This window comes from Hemitrygon akajei, chromosome 12 (assembly GCF_048418815.1).
Source record: "Hemitrygon akajei chromosome 12, sHemAka1.3, whole genome shotgun sequence".
Classification (NCBI taxonomy): Eukaryota; Metazoa; Chordata; class Chondrichthyes; order Myliobatiformes; family Dasyatidae; genus Hemitrygon; species Hemitrygon akajei.
Window position 1 is genome coordinate 6,009,033 of NC_133135.1, and position 19,452 is coordinate 6,028,484.

Genomic DNA, 19,452 nt, shown 5'->3' on the forward strand with positions numbered 1-19,452 from the left:
CAGGAGTTGGACTTGGTTGTCAGAGGCTATTTGAGAAAAATGCTATTGAGGGCATGTAATAGGTAGTAGGAGCTAATCCCCACTATTGCCCACACTTGCCTCCCCCTCCCCACTGGCTATGACAACTTTAAGGAACCTCTGCTACACCTAGGTCTGGGGAAACTGGCTGCTTCTGTCTGCTGCTCTAAGACCCACTAGTAAATGATATCTACCTGTTCAATGTTAGTTTGACAACTTGTGGTGTATCACAGGGCTTGTATCCTTTCTCTTTTTGTTTTACAGGTCGAAGTCGGAGACAGAAACCTGAGATTCTGGATCCATGCAGGAGAGAAACTCTAACACTGGGTGAAGTGAATGGTAGGGGGTGGGGGGATAAATTGTTTTATATTCACTTCAGTTCAGTTGTATATGTGACTTGTTTAAGCTGTAAAAGGCCCTTGGACTAATGTGACCACATCACCCTCTGTTCTGAAGGAATTAGCCATGCCTTTAACCAGTCCAGACCAGGACAGGTAGTGTACATAACACCAGGGCTGTGACTTCAACTGAACTTGTCTCAAGGTCACTTGGCCTTGTGTCGTCTTTACTCTCAAGCCTTTGGACCACAATCCTTTAACTTTGTGGCACTGGAGAAGAAAACCAGAGTCTGGATGAGGGGTTTTTGAGCTTGGTGGGCTGGAGGGTATTACACTGACCATGAGGAAAAACACTTGTAACTAGAACAAACCACTGTTTTGAGTTTGAAAACCTCAATCTTTTGGTAAACCACAATAAATGCTGGAAATTGCCAGTAGTGGGGTGTGGGTATATTGGGGTCGGTCTCTGCCAACTCCATGATGTATCTCTGCTCACTGTCTGTGTTCCTTTCTGTTGGCACTGGGGACTGAGGACACAAGTTGAACATCACTTTAATTGGTTGGATTACTCAAAGATATCCCTGGATGCTGGCGATGAGGAAACACTCCACTGGACTGGATATTTGTCTGTGAATTGTAAAGTTGTCTATAATTCAAGTGCTTGTTTTTAAACTAATGAACCATGTATAATTGAGAATTAATCTGTACTGAAAGTTTTGAATACAAACCAGGAATGTTGTAAATTTAAACCTGAGGCTTATCTTTTGGAAGAAAAATAAATCTCTAGCCATTTGGTCTAAACTGTCTCCCTCATTCATTCTATAGGGTGGTTAATACAGCATATGGTGTGTTGGCCTCCTATAGTTGGGGAATTGAATTGAAGAGCGATGAGGTAATTTTGGATCTCAATAAATCCTGTTGGACTACATTTGTCTGCCTGGATTAGAGCGTGTCTTGTGAGGATGGGTTGAGTGAGCTAAGGCTTTACTCTGTGGGAATGTCACACCTTTTCAAAGAACTATTCTTTTACCCTGAGGTTGCTCTGTTCTACAACACTCCCCATGTCCTGGTCTGGTATTAGAGTTTAGGCAGAAGTCAGACCATACACCAGCCTGGATGAGTGGGCTAGTCGTTGTTGATGCACACAATCCACGTTTGTAGGAACAGGCTGATCTTTATGTATGACTGGGTATGTACAAGGACAATGGACAGAGTGCAGATTCTTGGGGAAAGCTCCTTCTGTCAGGCTGGCCTGGGACTCAGTTTGCTGCTGTTCCTGGTTTTTGGCCTGATGGGTTTGAGCCAGGAGAGATGTTTATTAAAAGTCTCCATTCTTTGAGCGACTTAAATTTGCATTTATAAGTCCCCACTAAAGACTGCTAGCAAACAGAATAATTAACCCTTGACACACAATCTCAGTTCAAGAGCATGAACAAAAACTGATTTCATGCATATTTCATCTTTGCTTTGCAATGATTATTCTGACAAATATTAGAATTCCAACCATTTCAGGCCAACAATGTGTTTATGCCTCTGATGTTAATCCCATGACATGAATGAACTCCTGCCAGCCTGCTCTTGCTGATCCATGTTAATGTTAACATTTGGAGATCCCGTCTTTGGTTCTGAATGTAAAGGGAGCATTCAGAGAGTCTGAAGGTCCTGTACTCATCTACAAACATATCCACTGTCTGCAGCCCAAGAAAATATTTGGTCGCTGTCAATATACAAAAGAAAATGAAGACTGAGACTGGCTTTTAATGGAAATGAGAAATCGGCCTTTAGCTCCTGAGGAGGAAAAAAAATTGAAGGCTTCTTTGTTCAAAGATAAATATGCCTGAAGAGGCTTTATTCTCCAGTAAGTAATTTTGAGCATTTTGAAATATATGATTGTTTTGCCTACTTTAATTTGGCCATTGTCAGTGATTCTGCTGCCCACATCCAAACAGTTTCCTTTCAGGCAGTTTCTTGGGATGTGGGATTCTTTGGGTTGTCATGTAAACCCTTCTAGGAATTGATATACGGCAGATGCTGAAAACCTGAAATAAAGTTCAGAGTAAATCTATCATCTAAGTGCATATGGCAGCATTTACAATCCTGAAATTCATTTTCTAGTGGGCATTCACAGTAGAACAAAGAAAATCATTGAAAAATTACACAAACAAACTGATATTTGGTGTGCAAAAGACAAACTGCAAATATATGAAAACAATAATAATTAATAATGCTGAAAACATGAGTTGTAGAGTCCTTGGAAGTGAGTCCATAGGTTATGAAATTAGTTCAGTGTTGAGATGACTGAAGTTGTCCACACTGGTTCAGGAGACTCCTCATTGAGGGATAATAACCATGCCAGAGTCTGATGATGTGGACCCTCCCTGATGGGGATGGTGGGGGACCTTGATGGTGGATGCAGCTTTCCAGCGACTGCGCTCTATCTAGATGTGCTCAGTGGTGGGGAGGGTTTGGCCTCTGGACTGAGCTGTACAGATTTTCCCATTCCTGGGCATTGGTGCGTAGGACCTTCACCGAGAGTGCTGACTTCGGCACTGGCTAGGGAGAAGATAATCATTCCAAAAAAAAGCTCGGTTTACCAGTCCAACTAAGCCTACAAGGACTCTCATTTCACATCACTGGCCTTGGATTGAGAGATGGTATTTTTAACAAGTCAGCTGTTCGCTGATTTACGTAACTAGAGAGTCTCAAACCTGTTATTAGATTATCGCCACATCCTGGCTCCACCTCTCTGTCCTGGGCTCAGCCCTGAGTAATCTACCCTGAAATAAAACCTGGGACTGCCAGCTGGAGACAGTACGTCATACCCAGATTTGTTGGTTGTCTGTCGTATCCAACGATGACAGGAGAGTTTTAGAGTGGAAAAGCCGTTGCACTGGAGCAGTTCCACTAGTCATGGAACACTGCAGCACAGAAAGGGGCCCTTTAGCCCACCTAGACTGTGCTGAACCATTAACTGCCTAGTCACATCAACCTGTATCCAGACCATAGCCCCCCATATGCCTCCTACCCGTGTACCTGTCCAAACTTATCTGAAATGTTGAAATCGATCCCACATCCACCACTTCTGGCAGCTAATTCCACACCATCACCACACTCGGAATGAAGAAATTCTCCCTCATATTCCCCTTAAATATTTCACCTTTCACCCTTAAGCCATGACCTCTGGTTGTATTCTCACCCAACCTCAGTGGAAAAAGCCTATCTATATCTCTCATAATTTTGTATGTCTATCAAATCTCCTTCAATCTTCTATGTTCTAGGGAATAAAGTCCTAACCTATTCAACCTTTCCCTATAACTTGGGTCCTCAAGCTCAAGCAATATCCTTGTAAATTTTCCCTGCGCCCTTTCAATTTTATTTACATCTTTCTTGTAGGTAGGTGACCAACACTGGTCACAATATTCCAAATTAGGCATCACCAATATCTTATACAATGTCAACAGAACATCCCATCTCCTGTACTCAAAACATTGATTTATGAAGGCCAATGAGTCAAAAGCTTTTACGATTCTATCTATCCTGTGACACCACTCTCAAAGAATCATGGATCTGTATTCTCAGATCCTTCTGTTCTACCACACTACTCTGTGCCCTACTGTTCACTGTGTAAGACCTACCCTGGTTGGTCCTACTGAAATGCAAAACCTCACATTAGTCTGCATTAAATTCCATCTGCCATTTTTCCAGCTGGTCCAGATACTACTGTAAGCATTCTCACTGTCGACTACACTCCCAATCTTGCAGTCATCCACAAATTTTCTGATCCAGTAAACCACGTAAACATCCAGATCGTCAATATAGTTGACAAACAACAATAGACCCAACACCAATCCCTGCGGCACTCCACTAATCATAGGCCTCCACTCAGAGAGGCAACAATCTACTACCACTCTCTAGCTTCTTCCACAAAGCCAATGTCTGATCTGATTTATTACATCATCTTGAATGCCAAGCAACTGAACCATCCTGACCAACCTCCCATGTGGGACTTTGTCAAATACCTTGCTAAAGTCCATGTAGTTGACATCCCATGCCTTGCCTTCATCAACTTTCAGGGTAACCTCTTCAAAAATCTCTAAGATTGTTTAGACCTGACCTACCATGTACAAAGCCATGCTGACAATTGTTAATCAGCCTGTATAGCTAAATACTTATACATCCGGTCCCTTTGAATATCATCCAATAACTTTCCTACTACTGATGTCAGGCTCACTGGCTTATAATTTCCTGAGTTGTTCTTAGAGCTGTTTAAATAATGGAACAACATTATCAATCCTCCAATCCACCAGCACCTCATCTGTGGCTAAGGATGGTTTCAGTATCTCCACTAAGGCCCCTGCAGTTTCTGCTCTTGCCTCCCACAGGGTTCACATAAATACATCGTAAGGTCCTGGAGATTTACCCAGCCTAATTTGCCTCAAGACAGCAAACACCACCTCCGCTGTGATCTATCTAAAGCCCATGATCTCGGGGCTGCTTTGCCTCACCTCTATAGATTCTGTGTCTGTCTCCTGAGTAAATAAAGTTGCAAAAAATCAATTTAAGACCTCCCCCATCTCTTTCTGCTCTTCAATGGACTACCACTGATCTTCCAAAGGACTAATTTTGTCCCTTGCTTTCCTTTTGCCTTCTTAATACGTACATATGTAGGCCTTTAGGATTCTTCCTCACCTTGTCTGCTAGAGCAATCTCATGTCTTTTAGCCCTCCTGATTTCCTTATTAAGTGTTATTTTTCATTATTTGTTCCTACCTGTTCTGCACCACCTTCTTTTACTTAACCAGGGCCTCAATATCTCTCAAAAACCAACATTACCTAAATCTGTATTCCTGCCTTTTATTCTGACAGGAACAAAAACTGTACTCTCAAAATTTCAGTTTTGAAGGCCTCCTACTGTACCACCAAGTACATCTTCACCAGAATACAACATATCTCTATCCACACTTGCCAGATCCTTTCTGATACCATCAAAATTGGCCTTTCTCCAATTTAGAATCTCAATTTAAGGACCAGACCCCTCCTTTTCCTTGATTATCTTGAAACTATTGGCATTGTGAACACCAGTGGCAAACTTTGGTCATCCACTCTGTCTCATTCCCTAATGGCAGATCAAGTATTGCACAAGTTTTCATTGGGATTACTATGAACTGATTAAGGAAACTTTCCTCAGCACATTTGACAAACTCTATCCCATCTAGTCCTTCTACAGTACTGGAATCCCAGTTAATATGTGGAAAGTTAAAATCACCTATTACAACCTTATAAACAAGAGAAAATCTGCAGATGCTGGATCCTTGCGAGTGGAACAAGTGCTACACCTGCCCCTACACCTCCTACATCACTACCATTCATGGCCCCAAACTGTCCTTCCAGGTGAGGTGGCACTTCACCTGTGAGTCTGTTGGGGTCATATACTGTGTTCAGTCCTCCTGGTGTGGCCTCCAGTACATCGGTAAGACCTGATGTAGATTGGGAGACCACTTCGTCAAGCATCTATGCTCCGTCTGCCACAACAACTGGGATCTCCCAGTGGCCACCCATTTTATTTCCACTTCCCTTTCCCACTCCGATATGTCCATCCATGGTTTCCTCCACTGTGTATAAGGTCACATTTAGGTTGGAGGAACAACACCTTATATTCCATCTGGGTAGCCTCCAACCTGATGGCATGAACAGTGATTTCTCAAACTTCCAGTAATGTTTTCCCACTCCCCCCTTCACCACTTCCCATTCCCTTGTCCTTTTCTCATGTTATCTTCTTGCCTGCCCTTTGCCTCACCCTGGTGACCTCTTTTCTTCCAAGAGGTCTAGAATACGAGAGCAAGGATGTAATGCTGAGGTTTCATAAGGCACTGGTAAGGCCTCACCTTGAGTATTGTGAACAGTTTTGGGCCTCTTATCTTAGAAAAGATATACTGGCATTGGAGAGGGTCCAGAGGAGGTTCACAAGGATGATTCCAGGAATGAAAGGGTTATCACACAAGGAACATTTGATGGCTCTGGGTTTGTACTCACTGGAATTCAGAAAGATGAGGAATCTCATTGAAACCTTTCAAATGTTGAAAGGAGACTAGATATGAAAGGATGTTACCTGTAGTGGGAGAGTCTAGGACAAGAGTGGACAGCCTCAGAATGGAGGGGCACCCTTTCAAAACAGAGATGCGGAGAAATTTCTTTAGCCAAAGGGTGGTGAATTTGTGGAATTTGTTGCCACATGCAGCTGCGGAGGCCAGGTTGCTGGGTGTGTTGAAGGCAGAGATTGATAGGTTCTTGATTGGACATGGCATCAAAGGTTACCGGGAGAAGGCCGGAAACAGGGGTTGAGGAGGAGAAGAAAAAAGGATCAGCCATGATTGAATGGCGGAGCAGACTTGATGGGCCAGATGGCCTAATTCTGCTCCTATGTCTTATGGTCTTATGGACTTCTATCTCTTTCACCAATCAACTTCCTAGCTCTTTGCTTCATCCCTCCCCCTCCAAGTTTCACCTATTGCCTGTCCTCCCCTCCCCCCACCTTTCAAATCTACTCCCCAGCTTTTTTTTCTCTAGTCCTGCCAAAGAGTTTTGGCCCAAAATGTTGACTGTGCTTTTTTCCATAGATGCTGCCTGGCCTGCTGAGTTCCTCCAGGATTTTGTGTGGATTACAACCTTATCTTTCTTGCAATTGTCTTTTCAAATTTGCTCCTCTAAATCCCACAGACTATTGTTTGGCATGTAATATAACCCCATAAACCTGATTATATCTTTCTTATTCCTCAGTTATACCCATAAAGCCTCTCTGGCTGACCTCTTCCAGTTTGTCCTGACTGAGCATTGCCGTGACATTTTCCCTGACTAGTAATACCACTTCACTCCCTCTGGACCTCAAAAATCCCTCCCTTAGTATCACCTGTCCTATTGTGTGACCCTCCCCTGGTGTTGCACCCCCCCCCCACAGTGAGATCCTCCCTCAGTACCGCCCCTCCCACAGTTTGACACTCCGTCAGTATCACCTCTTCCACAGTGCGACCCTCCCTCAGTACCAATCATGACAACAGGCTTCCTCTATCCCACATGTGCTGTTAGAGAAACACCCTCTAATTTTTTTCTGACTGGCAAATTATTGAATTCCAGGGCCGTGAGATAATGTTGCAGCTCTATGAAACCCTGGTTAGACCACACTTGGAATATTGTGTTCAGTTCTGGTCACCTCATTATAGGAAAGTTTTGGAAGCGTTAGAGATGGTGTAGAGGAGATTTACCTGCATGACTTAAGTTGAAGGAGCCAGAGCTTTTCTCTTTTGGGGATGAAAAGAGATTAGATAGAGGTGTACAAGATGATAACTGGCATTGATTGAGTGGACAGCCAGAGACTTTTTCCCAGGGTGGAAATGGTTAATATAAAGTTAGATATGGCCCTTGTGGCTAAAGGGATCAGGGGGTATGGAGAGAAAGCAGGTACAAGGTTCTGAGTTGGATGATCAGCCATGATCATACTGAATGGTGGTGCAGGCTCTAAGGGCCGAATGGCCTACTCCTGCACCTATTTTCTATGTTTCTATGAAGGAGCATAATTTGAAGGTGATTGGGTAAAAATATGGGGTGGATGTTAGAGGTAGGGTTTATTTACACAGAGAGTGGTGGGTGTGTGGAACATCCTATCAGGGTGGTGGTAGGGGCAGATACATGAGGGGTATTTAAAAAACTCATGGATGATAGAAAAATGGAGGCTATGTAGGAGGGAAGGATTAGATTGACCTTAGAATCGGTTAAGGGTTGGTACAACATTTTTGGCTGAAGGGCCTGTACTGTGATGTTATGTTCTATGTTCTACGACTCCTATGTCAGAACGCTGTTTCTGGATTTCAGTTCAGTGTCCAACAGTATTGTCCCACAGGCCTTGGTGAAGAAGCTCCAATTTCTCAGTCTAGTTACACCACTGTGTAACTGGGTGTTAGACTTCCTAACCAACAGATCGCGGGTAGTCAGGATGCACAACCTCTTCTCCTTCCCCATCATCCTCAACACCTCAGGACTGTGTGCTGAGCCCATTGCTGTGCACTCTGCTCAAACGTGACTGCATGGCCAAGCACCCAAGCAATTGCATACTCACATTCACCAGTGACATGACAGTGGTGGGGCTAATCACCAACGTCAATGAGAGGAGATGGGAGAGCTTGAGGCCTGGTGCCAGGCAAACGACCTTTTCCCAAACACAAGTGATTCTGCAGATGCTGGAAGTCTAAAGCAAAACGCACAAAATGCTGGAGGGACTCAGCAGGTCAGGCATTATCTATGGAAATGAATAGACAATTGACATATTAGGCCAAGATGATTCTTCAGGACTGGAAAGGAAGGAGGAGGATGCCAGAATAAAAAGCTGGGAGGAGGAAAGCTAGAAAGTGATAGGTGAAGTTGCTGGGTAGGAAAAGAAAAGGGCTGGAGAAGAAGGAATCTGATAGGAGAGGAGAGTGGACCATGGGACAAAGGGAAGGAGGAACGGCACCAGAGAGAGGTGATGGGCATGTAGGCAACATTGTCAGAAGGTGAAATCAATGTTCATGCTATTAGGTTGGAAGCAAACTAAGTCATAATATGAGATGTTGATCCTCCAACCTGAGAGTTGCGTCATTGTGGCAAAAGAGGAGGTCATGGACTGATATGTCTGGATCAACAATTATTTTGTTCTCCTTTACAATGCGTACTGGAAATGACATTAAATAATCTTGAACTTGAACATTTCTGTTCTATGAACCTAAGCTCAGTAAGCACTGGAACTGTTCCACAGATGTGTGTTTTGCACAGGTAGGATCCAATCCTGATTTGGGAAATGAACGCATTATTTACTGAATCTGGTCAGATATCCTTGGGATAAGCAAGATGCAGTTGAAAGTAATTCCCGTGTCAGATGTCTGCAGTGTGTTGCAAGCTGAGCTTCAGTTACATGACTTGCCCTGCCGTGCACAGTTCCATCCCACTGGGGAACAGCTCCAGTCTCACAGCTGGGGAACGTCACTGGAGGTTCAGCTGCTCGGGAGATGGGTGTGTGTGGCTAATTGCACCATTTGCCAGTCAGAAGGACACACATGCCTGTCAGTGACTTCTGTCCGTGGGGATCACAACGGCCATGTTGTCTCGATTTCAAACCACATTCTTCCTCATATTTTGCAACATAGAACACAGCACAGCACAGGAACCACCCATCTTTTATATTCACAATGTTTCACACCAAAAACCTACAAATAATACTTGTGAATATATAAAAAACGTGATTTATAATTTCAAATTATAATATTGTTATTACAATTTCAGAATAAGAATCAGGTTTAATATCTCTGGCAAATGTCATAAAAATTGTTGGTTTTTAAATAGCTTTTTCTGATCCTGTGCAGAGGCCCTTCCATACCAGACACATTCAAGTCCCTGAGGAGCCTGAGGGACAGGCCCTTCAGCCCATCATTTCTGTGATGATCATGATATCATATTGGACTGCACATGTACATGGTCCATGTACCTCCATTCCCTACCTGTTGATGTGACTGTCTAAGTACCTCTTGGACATTGCTATTATATCTTCTTTCACCACTCCACACCCTAGCCTCAACTATACTGTACTTTCTAGGCACCTACACTCCTTGTGAAAGTGAACTGCCTTGTTAATCTCCTATAAACTTCACCCCACTTCTCACCTTAAACCCATGCCCTCTTGTAGTTGACAGCTTTACTCTGCGTTAAAACATTACCTATCTACCACCACCAGGTTCAGGAAGAGTGAATACCCCTCAATCATCAGGTTCTTGAACTCGTGTGATAACTTCTGTCAGTTTCACTTGCCCCAACACTGAACAATTCCCACAACCCACAAACTCAATTTCATGAACTCTTCATTTCAGGTTCTCGACTTTTATCCTTCATTTCCCAACTAATGAAAGCAAGCACACCCAATGCCTTCTTTACCATGCTATACACACTACATGTGTGGCCACTTTCAAGTGGCTGTGGGCTTGCACCCCAAGATCCTCCTGCACATAAATACTTGTAAGGCTTCTACCAATTACTGCATACCCTTGCATTTGACCTCCAACAATGCAACACCTCTGCCAATGTCTATGTTGTCTCCAGTTGAACTTCTGTACTAGAGTGATGCACCCTGAGGGTTCAGCAGTCTCTATTGTCTAAAATGAAGGAGTACCCCACTTATTGTCATCCCACTGTACATACATACAATCAAACAAAACAATATTCCTCCAGACCACAGAGCAGCCACAAAGAATACATCACACACTGCACATAAAACCAAAATATTACCACAAATAAGTTAAAATATAATTAAAATTGCATGTAAACAGTAACTCAAACAGTACTTTTTTTTCAGAAATTTCTCCCCATTTAGAAAATAGTCCACGTCTTTATTCCTTCTTCCAAAGTCCATGACCATACTCTTCACTTCCATTTGCCACTTCTTTACCCATTTTCCCAATCTGTCCAAGACCTTCTATAAACTCCCTGATTCCTCAATGCTACCTGCCCCTCTACCTATCTTCATATCATCTGCAAACTTGTCCACAAAGCCATTAATTCTGTCATCCAAAGTATTGATATATAATGTGAAAAGAAGTGGTCCCAACACCAACCACTGCGGATAAATAATAGTCACTGGGACCAACCAGAAAAAATCCATTCTTCAACCAAACTTCTATCCATGCTAGTATCTTTTCTGTAATGCCATGGGCTCCTATCTTGTTAAGCAGCCTCATGTGTAGCATATTTTGGACTTCATCTTTGGAGTCAGGCAGGTACAATAACAACTTTTAAAAGGCAGTCGGGCAGGTAAATGGATTGGAAATGTTTAGAGCAAGGTTTCCCAACCATTTTTATGCCATGGACCCTGAGAGTAGGGGTTAGTATGGGCTTCTAACAATCTCTTTGATCCCCAATCATCAGGTAAGAGGTACTATTGCATTAGGGCAAAGACTGTTAGGATGGGAAACTGCTTCTCCCCTCAGGCTGTGGGACTACCGAATTCCCTGCCACCACCCAGGTCTTATCACGTTTGAAATGCCAGTAACATATACTGTTTATTTTTTGACTCATATTGTACAAACTGATTATTTGTTAATTTATTTGTGGTAATATTACTGTATGTGTTGTGTGTGAGTTATATGTATTGTGTTATGCACCTTGGTCCAGAGGAATATTGTTTCATTTGGCAGTATCCATGTGTACAGTTAATGGCAATAAACTTGAAATTGAACTTCACTTGGAGGGGCAACTTGGACAGCATGGATTAGTTGGGCCGAAGGGTCTGTTTCCATTCATTATGATTCTAGGACTTCAATGATGGATGTGACCTGTCAGCAACAATTGCATTCTGTGAATGAATAAAGAGGTAATTAGGATTTGTTTAAATTGAGGTCACATGTTTAGAGAATTGAATTGAATTGACTTTATTTCTTACATCCTTCACATACTTTATTTCTTACATCCTTCACATACATGAGGAGTAAAAATCTTTATGTTACATCTCCGTCTAAATGTGCAATTTATGGTAATTTGTAATAAATATTATGTACAACAGGACAGTCAATATAACATTGAAATACAATTGTGTCAGCATGAATTGATCAGTCTGATGGCCTGGTGGAAGAAGCTGTCCTGGAGCCTGTTGGTCCTGGCTTTTATGCTGCAGTACTATTTCCTGGATGGGAGCAGCTGGAACAGTTTGTGGTTGGGGTGACTTGGGTCCCCAATGATCCTTCAGGCCCTTTTTACACACCTGTCTTTGTAAATATCCTGAATAGTGGGAAGTTCACATCTACAGATGCGCTGGGCTGTCCGCATCACTCTCTGCAGAGTCCTGCGATTGAGGGAAGTACAGTTCCCATACCAGGCAGCGATGCAGCCAGTCAGGATGCTCTCAATTGTGCCCCAATAGAAATTCCTTAGGATTTGGGGACTTGCCAAATTTCTTCAACCACCTGAGGCCATAAGACCATAAGATGTAGGAGCAGAATTAGGCCATTCAGCCCATCGAGTCTGTTCCACCATTCTACCATGGCTGATCCAGGACCCTAATCAACCCCAGACCCCTGCCTTCTCACCATATCCTTTGATGCCCTGAGTGATCAGGAAACTATCAACTTCCACTTTAAATATACCCATGGGCTTGGCCTCCACTGCAGCCTGTGGCAGAGCATTCCACAGATTCTCTTCTCTCTGGCTAAAAAAATTCCTCCCTATCTCTATTCTAAAAGGTCACTGCTCAATTTTGAGGCTGTGCCCTCTAGTTCTGGATACCCCCACCACTGGAAACATCTTCTCCACATCCACCTTATCGAGTCCTTTCAACATTCGGTAGGTTTCAATGAGATCCCCACACGTTCTTCTAAATTCCAGTGAGTACAGGCTCAAAGCTGCCAAATGCTCCTCGTATGTTAACCCTTTCGTTCCCAGAAACATAATTGTGAACCTCCTCTGGATTCTCTCCAATGAGAACACATCCTTTCTCAGATATGGGGCTCAAAACTGTTGACAATACTCCAAGTGTAGCCTGATTAGTGTCTTGTAAAGCCTCAGCATTATCTCTTCGCTTTTATATTCTATTCCCTTTGAAATAAATGCCATCATTGCATTTGCCTCCTTTACCATAGACTCATCCTGTAAATTAAACCTCTGGAGTTTTGCACGAGGACTCCAAGTCCCTCAGCACCCCTGTTGTTTGAACCTTCTCTCCATTTAAATAATAGCCCACACTGTTGTTACTTTTATCAAAATGCATTACAACAGAGATGGGGTGAAGCTCTCTCAGAAAATTGTGAGTCCATTACTACAGAGAATTCATCATATTGCGAGGACACTGGGTGACAGATTGTAATGATCACAATTGTGCTTTGCTTCTTGGCAGGGTCACCCATAGGGTAGAGACCAGAACAAGAGTGGTCCACTGGTCCTCCTGGTTTGGAGGTTCATCTCAGGGCTAACAACCCTGACTGGTCAAACAAAGAATCCTTCTACATCTCTTTGGCCAAGGATAGACCTTCATTGCTGCCCTAAATACCAGAGGCGTAACATGCACTAAGTAAGAAATCGGGGTGCAGGGGAAGAAAGTGTCCCTGAATCATTGAGTGTAGTCATTCAGGCTCCTGTTTCCCCTCCCCAATGGGTAGTAATGAGAAGAGGGCATGACCTGGATAGTGAAGCCCTCAATGATGGAGGCCATCTCCTTGAGGCATTGCCCCTTAAAGTTGTTCTTGATGGTGCAGCGGGGTGTTTTTGGAATGAGTCTACAGATATTAATATGTAGCTGTGTGTGTGTGTGTGTGTGTGTGTGTGTGTGTGTGTGTGTGTGTGTGTGTGTGTGTGTGTGTGTGTGTGTGTGTGTGTGTGTGTGTGTGTGTGTGTGTGTGTGTACACGTGCATACACTGGAATACTGCAGACAGAGAACTGGCCAGTTTCTGTGTTCACTCTGAAATTCTATGTAACTATTCAATGCCTTTCAACTTGGAAATGTTGGCCATAGTTTAAGGCAAGAGTGGGAAAATTAAAAGGAGATTTATGAGGCAAATAGTTTACAAAGACCATGGTGGGTGCCTGGAAAACTTGACAGGAGAGAAACAGATACAGTAGCAAAGTATAAGTTGCAGGAATAGACCAGGGGTTCCCAACCTGGGGTTCACGCACTCCTCAGTTAATGGTTGGGGTTCATGGCACACAAAAGGTTGGGAACCCCTGAAATAGAAGGGTAAGAACCATGTGCAGACAGCAGGGATTAATTGGGTAGATTTGTGTCTTGGTCGGCCATGCTGGGCCAAAGAGCCTCTTCCGTTTTGTATGTTTTATTTCTATTTTTACTCTGCTCCAGAAATCTCTGCAGGAAAAGTATATTCAGTTGTTCACTAGGAGGATAAAAAATCTTTATTTTGCTGCACTGAATAATGTGCCCAAGATGAATGTTCAGTAAAGGATGTGATTTATTTTTGTTGTCATTCTGATTAGTATTCAGTAGGACAAGTCACCTGAATGACTAGTTCAGAGTCCGATGTGATCTAATGCTGATGTAGGGGGTTACCTGTGTTGCAGTTTATCTTATTCTCATCAAATGTCAGACAAATTTATAAATGTTTTTGTGACTGTATATTGTAACTATATATACTATGTTTTGTGTACAGTACTGTGTTTTGTGTTTTTCACCTTGGCCCCAGAGGATCGCTGTTTTGTTGAGCTGTATTCACGTGTAAGACTTGAACTAATACTCCAGTGTGCTGTCCATTACCCTGTGTTGGTGAGTGTGTTGTGAAAATGTACGACCACAGACGTGGCACGTTAGTCAGACACTAGAAGCTTGTAAACGTCACTCAGCTGTGAGGTGCAACGTTGGCGCTGGATACAGTCCTCATGCAGACTTATCACCACGAGGAACTTGTCAGACCCATAGAGGAGCTGCTGACGTTACTGCTGACACTAACCACAATGATCCTTCAACTGTGAGTCATATTAGCATATAACAATTACAGCATGGAAACAGGCCATCTCGGCCCTTCTAGTCCGTGCCAAACGCTTACTCTCACCTAGTCCCGCCAACCTGCACTCAGCCCATAACCCTCCACTCCTTTCCTGTCCATATACCTATCCAATATTTTTTTTTGTAATTTTCTTACCCACATTAAAGTCATTAGAATTCTCTTCCCAAGAGAGTTTCCCAAGACAGTCACAGTCAAGATGGGGATTTGTTGACACTGAGGGTGACAAGGTGATATTAAAGGAAGGTGGGACTGAGGTGAAAGGTTCTTAATGAATGGTAAAGTAGGAAGAGAGACAGTTAAATTAAAGATTGAAGACTAAGATAATATTCTATACTCTACGCCATAGTGAGCATGCGTTGGTGTGCACCAAAACACTAGTTGGTGGTGGGGTTTCTAGGCCACTGTTTTGAGTTTCTTCATGAGAGACATGGACGAGGAAATGCACTTCAAACATTTTCGCATGTCGGCAGGTAGATTTGACGATTTGGTTCATCTATTTTGCATCGGTGTACAGACATGGTGGAGAAGAGGCAACCGGAAATGTGTAGGAGGAAATGCGATACTCACAAGCGGACCAATCACAGTTGTTGCGGTCTGCGTCACCGCGACGCGTGAGTTAATTTTTTGGGGAGGTGCATGTCACCCTATGGCATAGGGTACACAGTACCTACAGCGTAGATGCGACGCCCAAGTACAAATCAGCCTTAAGGCTGTGTCCTCTGGTCCTAGACTCAACCACTACAGGAAACATCCTCTCCACATCCACTCTTTTGAGGCCTTTCAATATTTGACAGGTTTCAATGAGATTCCCCCTCATTCCTCTAAACTGCAGTGAGGACAGGCCCAGAGCCATCAAATGCTCCTCATACATTAACTCTTTCATTCCCAGAATCATTCTTGTGAACCTCCTCTGGATTAAATATTAGTTCTATTTGTCACCTCAAAACATGGAGTGAAATGCGTTGTTTATGTCCATGACAAGCAGTCTGAAGATGTGCTGGGGACAGCCCGCAAGTGTCCCCATGCAACAAAGTGATTGAAGTCATCTGTTCTGTTTCAATGTTCATTGTTAGCCAGGTGAGATCTGGGGGAAGGTTATCTGAACAAATGGGGCGTGACTGAGATCTGGGGGCGTACTTGTCTGGAAGAAAGGGGTGGAACTTATATCTGGGGGCGTGGCATCAGCAGAAAAAGGCGGGGCTTACATTTGGATGAGCAGTTTATCTGAACTCAGGGCGGGGCTTAGATCTGGGGGCGTGGTAGCCTGAGGAAGGGGCGGGGCTGAGTTTTGCCCGCACGAGAAGGGGCGGGACGCAAGGCGTCACGGCTTAAGGCGTAGTCATCGGCGGTGCGTACCTCCCAGGCAGCCAATGAGTGCTGGGTTTACTGCATTTGTCTGCCCATCCGGCTTTGGCGGCGTCTCTGTGTCCATGGTGTCAGGGAGAAGGAGGGCGTCAGTGTTGATGGCTGCTGGGAGGCGGGGAATCCCGATGACAATAGCGGCCTCTTCGTGAGGCACTGAGGAGGAGGCCGGCCGGCCGCGGGTTGAGGGGCGGTTGCTATGGATTCCGGCTGACGCGCAGGCGCAGCAGTTCAGCTGCCGGCTGCGTCCCTGATTGAAGGTTTTGGACGCGCCGCTCCCGCAGACGGACAGCGGCCGCCTTCCGGACCAGAGGTAAGACGCTGGGTTACGGGATCCCGGTGCAACAGGTGGTGGGTCCGTATGGGGCGGGATAGGAGGGCAAGGCAGGGTGCAACCAGCACGGCGGGAGCTGGTGCACCCCTTGCTGGATCCTGGCTCCACGGTATCACCCAGCTTTTTGCTCGTTGTCCCACTCTCTCCCTTTACTGTTGTAAACTATTACCATTTGCACAGCAGAAAATTCACCACAGTTCTAATTATGTATTCTTGTACAAATCATGTAGTGTGAATGTTGTGTCTCCTGTGCTGTCCGCCTGTGATGCTGCTGCTGCAAGTTAGTTTTCCATTGCACCTGTGCATACAAATGCGCATGACAACAAACTCGACTCGAACTCTTTTTAATTCTCTTTTGGTAAAGCCACGGTTGAATCTACTGCCTCCCATTGATGCATTCCAGATCAGATACCCTCCGTGAAAAGAATCTTACCTTTGTGTCCCCCTTTTTGTGGGGTGGGGAGCCGGGGATGTTCTTACACCTTCCGCCTCACATGATTTCACCTAACACTTGCCAGTTTGTATTCCTTCCCCTCCCCCCCCCCACACCTTATTTTGGCTTCTAACCCCTTCATTTCCAGTCCTAATGAAGGGTGTCGGCCCGAAACGTCGACTACTTATTTCCCTCCATAAATACTGCCTGACCTGCTGAGTTCCTCCAGCATATTGTGTGTGTGTGTGTTGCTCAAGATTTCCAGCATCTGCCAAATCTCCTGGCTATTACCTCGCATTTCAAAAAATACTTCCTTAATCGAAAATTGTTTTGCGATGCCTTCAAAGACATGTGAAATGTGCCGAGTGTTTATTTGAATGAAATCTATTGAATATTTGAATGCCTGACAGCGTGGATGTGGAGAGGATGCCTCCTGTAATGGGGAAGTCTTAAGACCAGAGGGGCACAGCCTCAGAAAAGAGGAACGTCTTTTAGAAAAGAGATGAAGAGGAATTTCTTTAGGCAGAGAGTGGTGAATCTGTGAAATTTGTTGCCACAGGTGGCTGTGGAGGGCAAGTCATTGGGTGAATTTAAGGCAAAGGTTGATAGGCTCTTGATTAGCCAGTACATGAAGAGATACGGGGAGAAGGCGGGAGACTGAGGCTAAGAGAAATGAATCAGCCATGGTGAAAGGGCTGAATTCTGCTCCTGTGTCTAGTCGAAATCAGGATAAACCTTATCCAGAGAACAGTGGGAATGAGAGTGATACATGCTTTAAAAATAATAGACTGAGTTTAAGGAGAACCTTGGTAAACACTTGAAGAGGAAAGAGTGTAATGTTCTATTAAATAAGAGTATAGCAGTTGCTATCTGGTCTCCTGAAAAACAATTGGATATGGGCAATAAATGCTGGCTCATACATCATACATTGTAAAAGATTGTTAAGATTGTGAAAGAGTAGGGTGGAATTGGGGTCATAAGTACTAGACTGGTTGTTGGCACAGTCAAGGAACCCTCTGCGTAATGGAGAATTGTTACAATTGATTGAGAAGTTACTATCACACACTCAGTGATGCAATTAGATTTAATTATTTATCATCAAAGTAGCTTTGTGATTAGAAATTAGGTTGTTCAATTTTCAAAAAAACATTATATAGTGTGCAATTTACGTCAGTTCTGTTTTAACTGCACAGATGGTGCAAAGAATTTCAAAACTAAAATTTCATTCAAAACTTCAAATCAAGTTGTAATTGATATTTGCGGAGATGACCATCCCTGGGTGTGACAAAGTTTGAAAAAAGACTTGTTTCTCTATGGCCCCACCCTCCAGTCATTGTAACTGCCTCCAGCCTTGCAACCCACTGAGATCTCAGCAACTGTGGCCTCCAGAACACCTCTGAATTTAATCACTCTGGTGTTTGTGACTGTCCTTTCAGTTGCTTTGATCAGGACTCTGTGGAATCCTGTCATTAACCCTATTAAGTTCTTTTCTGACAATCCTTTAAGCTTGCTACCTCCTGTTCCTAGCACTTTGATTTTATTTCACCAAAGTCGATCTTTAAATTTTCTTTCCTGATTTTCTAATGTGATCAAACTTTTGTCTGATGAAAAGTTATTTTGCCACGTAAGTGTAAATTGTAAATTAGATGCCCAAGTTAATCCTTTTTACTTGTGATGGATGTAGACTTAAATTCTGCATGATTGTCAGGAAGATGGATTAATGCTTTGTGTTATTCCCTGTGCCGCTACTCACCCCCACCTTCTGAAGAGGTTGTGTTTAGATTCAGTCCATTGTCTGGATTTTGCCATCTGGTGAGTTGAGCAAGGAGTGATTGCCTGAATTTTGTGCTCTAATCTGTGAATAATAATGCTAGTTTTAATTGTGAAGAGTGTTCACATCTTTCAGAGAACTGGGAGGGACTTTGTGCACAAAGTCAATAGGCTAGCATAACAGCTGAAAACCATGCTGTCTGGCTATTCACAGGAGGCTCAAAATAAATGTTTTAATTTTTGTGGTTGTGATGGCTTGCAAATTGCCCAGCTGGCTACTAACATGTAAAGACCAGACAATAATTGCTCTCATCAGAAGGATAGTAACTTTCAAAGAAAATGTTTCTGGTTGTCCTTGACAGGGATCAGCCTTTATCTATTTGTTTTGAGGGTATTGGTTTTTGCCTGTCCCTGTGTGGTCCACAGAGATACTGCAGGCAGTCTACAGGGTCGTCAGGTTTCTGTGCGCAGAAGATCTGTGACACCAGTGTTTGAGTGCTCAATGTAGAAGTATTCTCTGCTGTGCCTGAGTTTGCATAGGTATATTTTTCTATAATTCTTAATATCTACATGGAACATAGAACAATACAGACCCTTTGACCCATGATGTTGGGCTGACCTTTCATCTACTCCAAGACCAATCTAACCCTTCCCTCACACATAGCCCGCTACCATGGG

The 19,452-nt window shown here is 43.6% G+C and overlaps 2 protein-coding genes across 8 annotated transcripts in view; both read left to right on the forward strand.

The window, feature by feature from the left end:
* mcoln3b (mucolipin TRP cation channel 3b) overlaps positions 1–1,157 on the forward strand; it is a 56,442-nt gene extending 55,285 nt beyond the window's left edge. For all 4 annotated transcript variants that reach the window (XM_073062373.1, XM_073062371.1, XM_073062375.1 and 1 more), the window contains one exon: positions 283–1,157. In XM_073062373.1, the coding sequence (XP_072918474.1) occupies positions 283–307 (25 nt within the window). In that variant the 3' untranslated portion in view covers positions 308–1,157. The remainder of the gene's footprint in view (positions 1–282) is intronic.
* Positions 1,158–16,250: 15,093 nt separating this feature from the next.
* ssx2ipa (synovial sarcoma, X breakpoint 2 interacting protein a) overlaps positions 16,251–19,452 on the forward strand; it is a 98,692-nt gene continuing 95,490 nt past the window's right edge. For 2 of the 4 annotated variants that reach the window (XM_073062516.1, XM_073062517.1), the window contains exon 1: positions 16,253–16,550. The gene's annotated coding sequence lies outside the window, so the exon portion shown is untranslated. Of the gene's footprint in view, positions 16,551–19,452 lie in introns of all 4 variants that reach the window. The other 2 variants (XM_073062518.1, XM_073062515.1) reach the window with 2 other exon arrangements.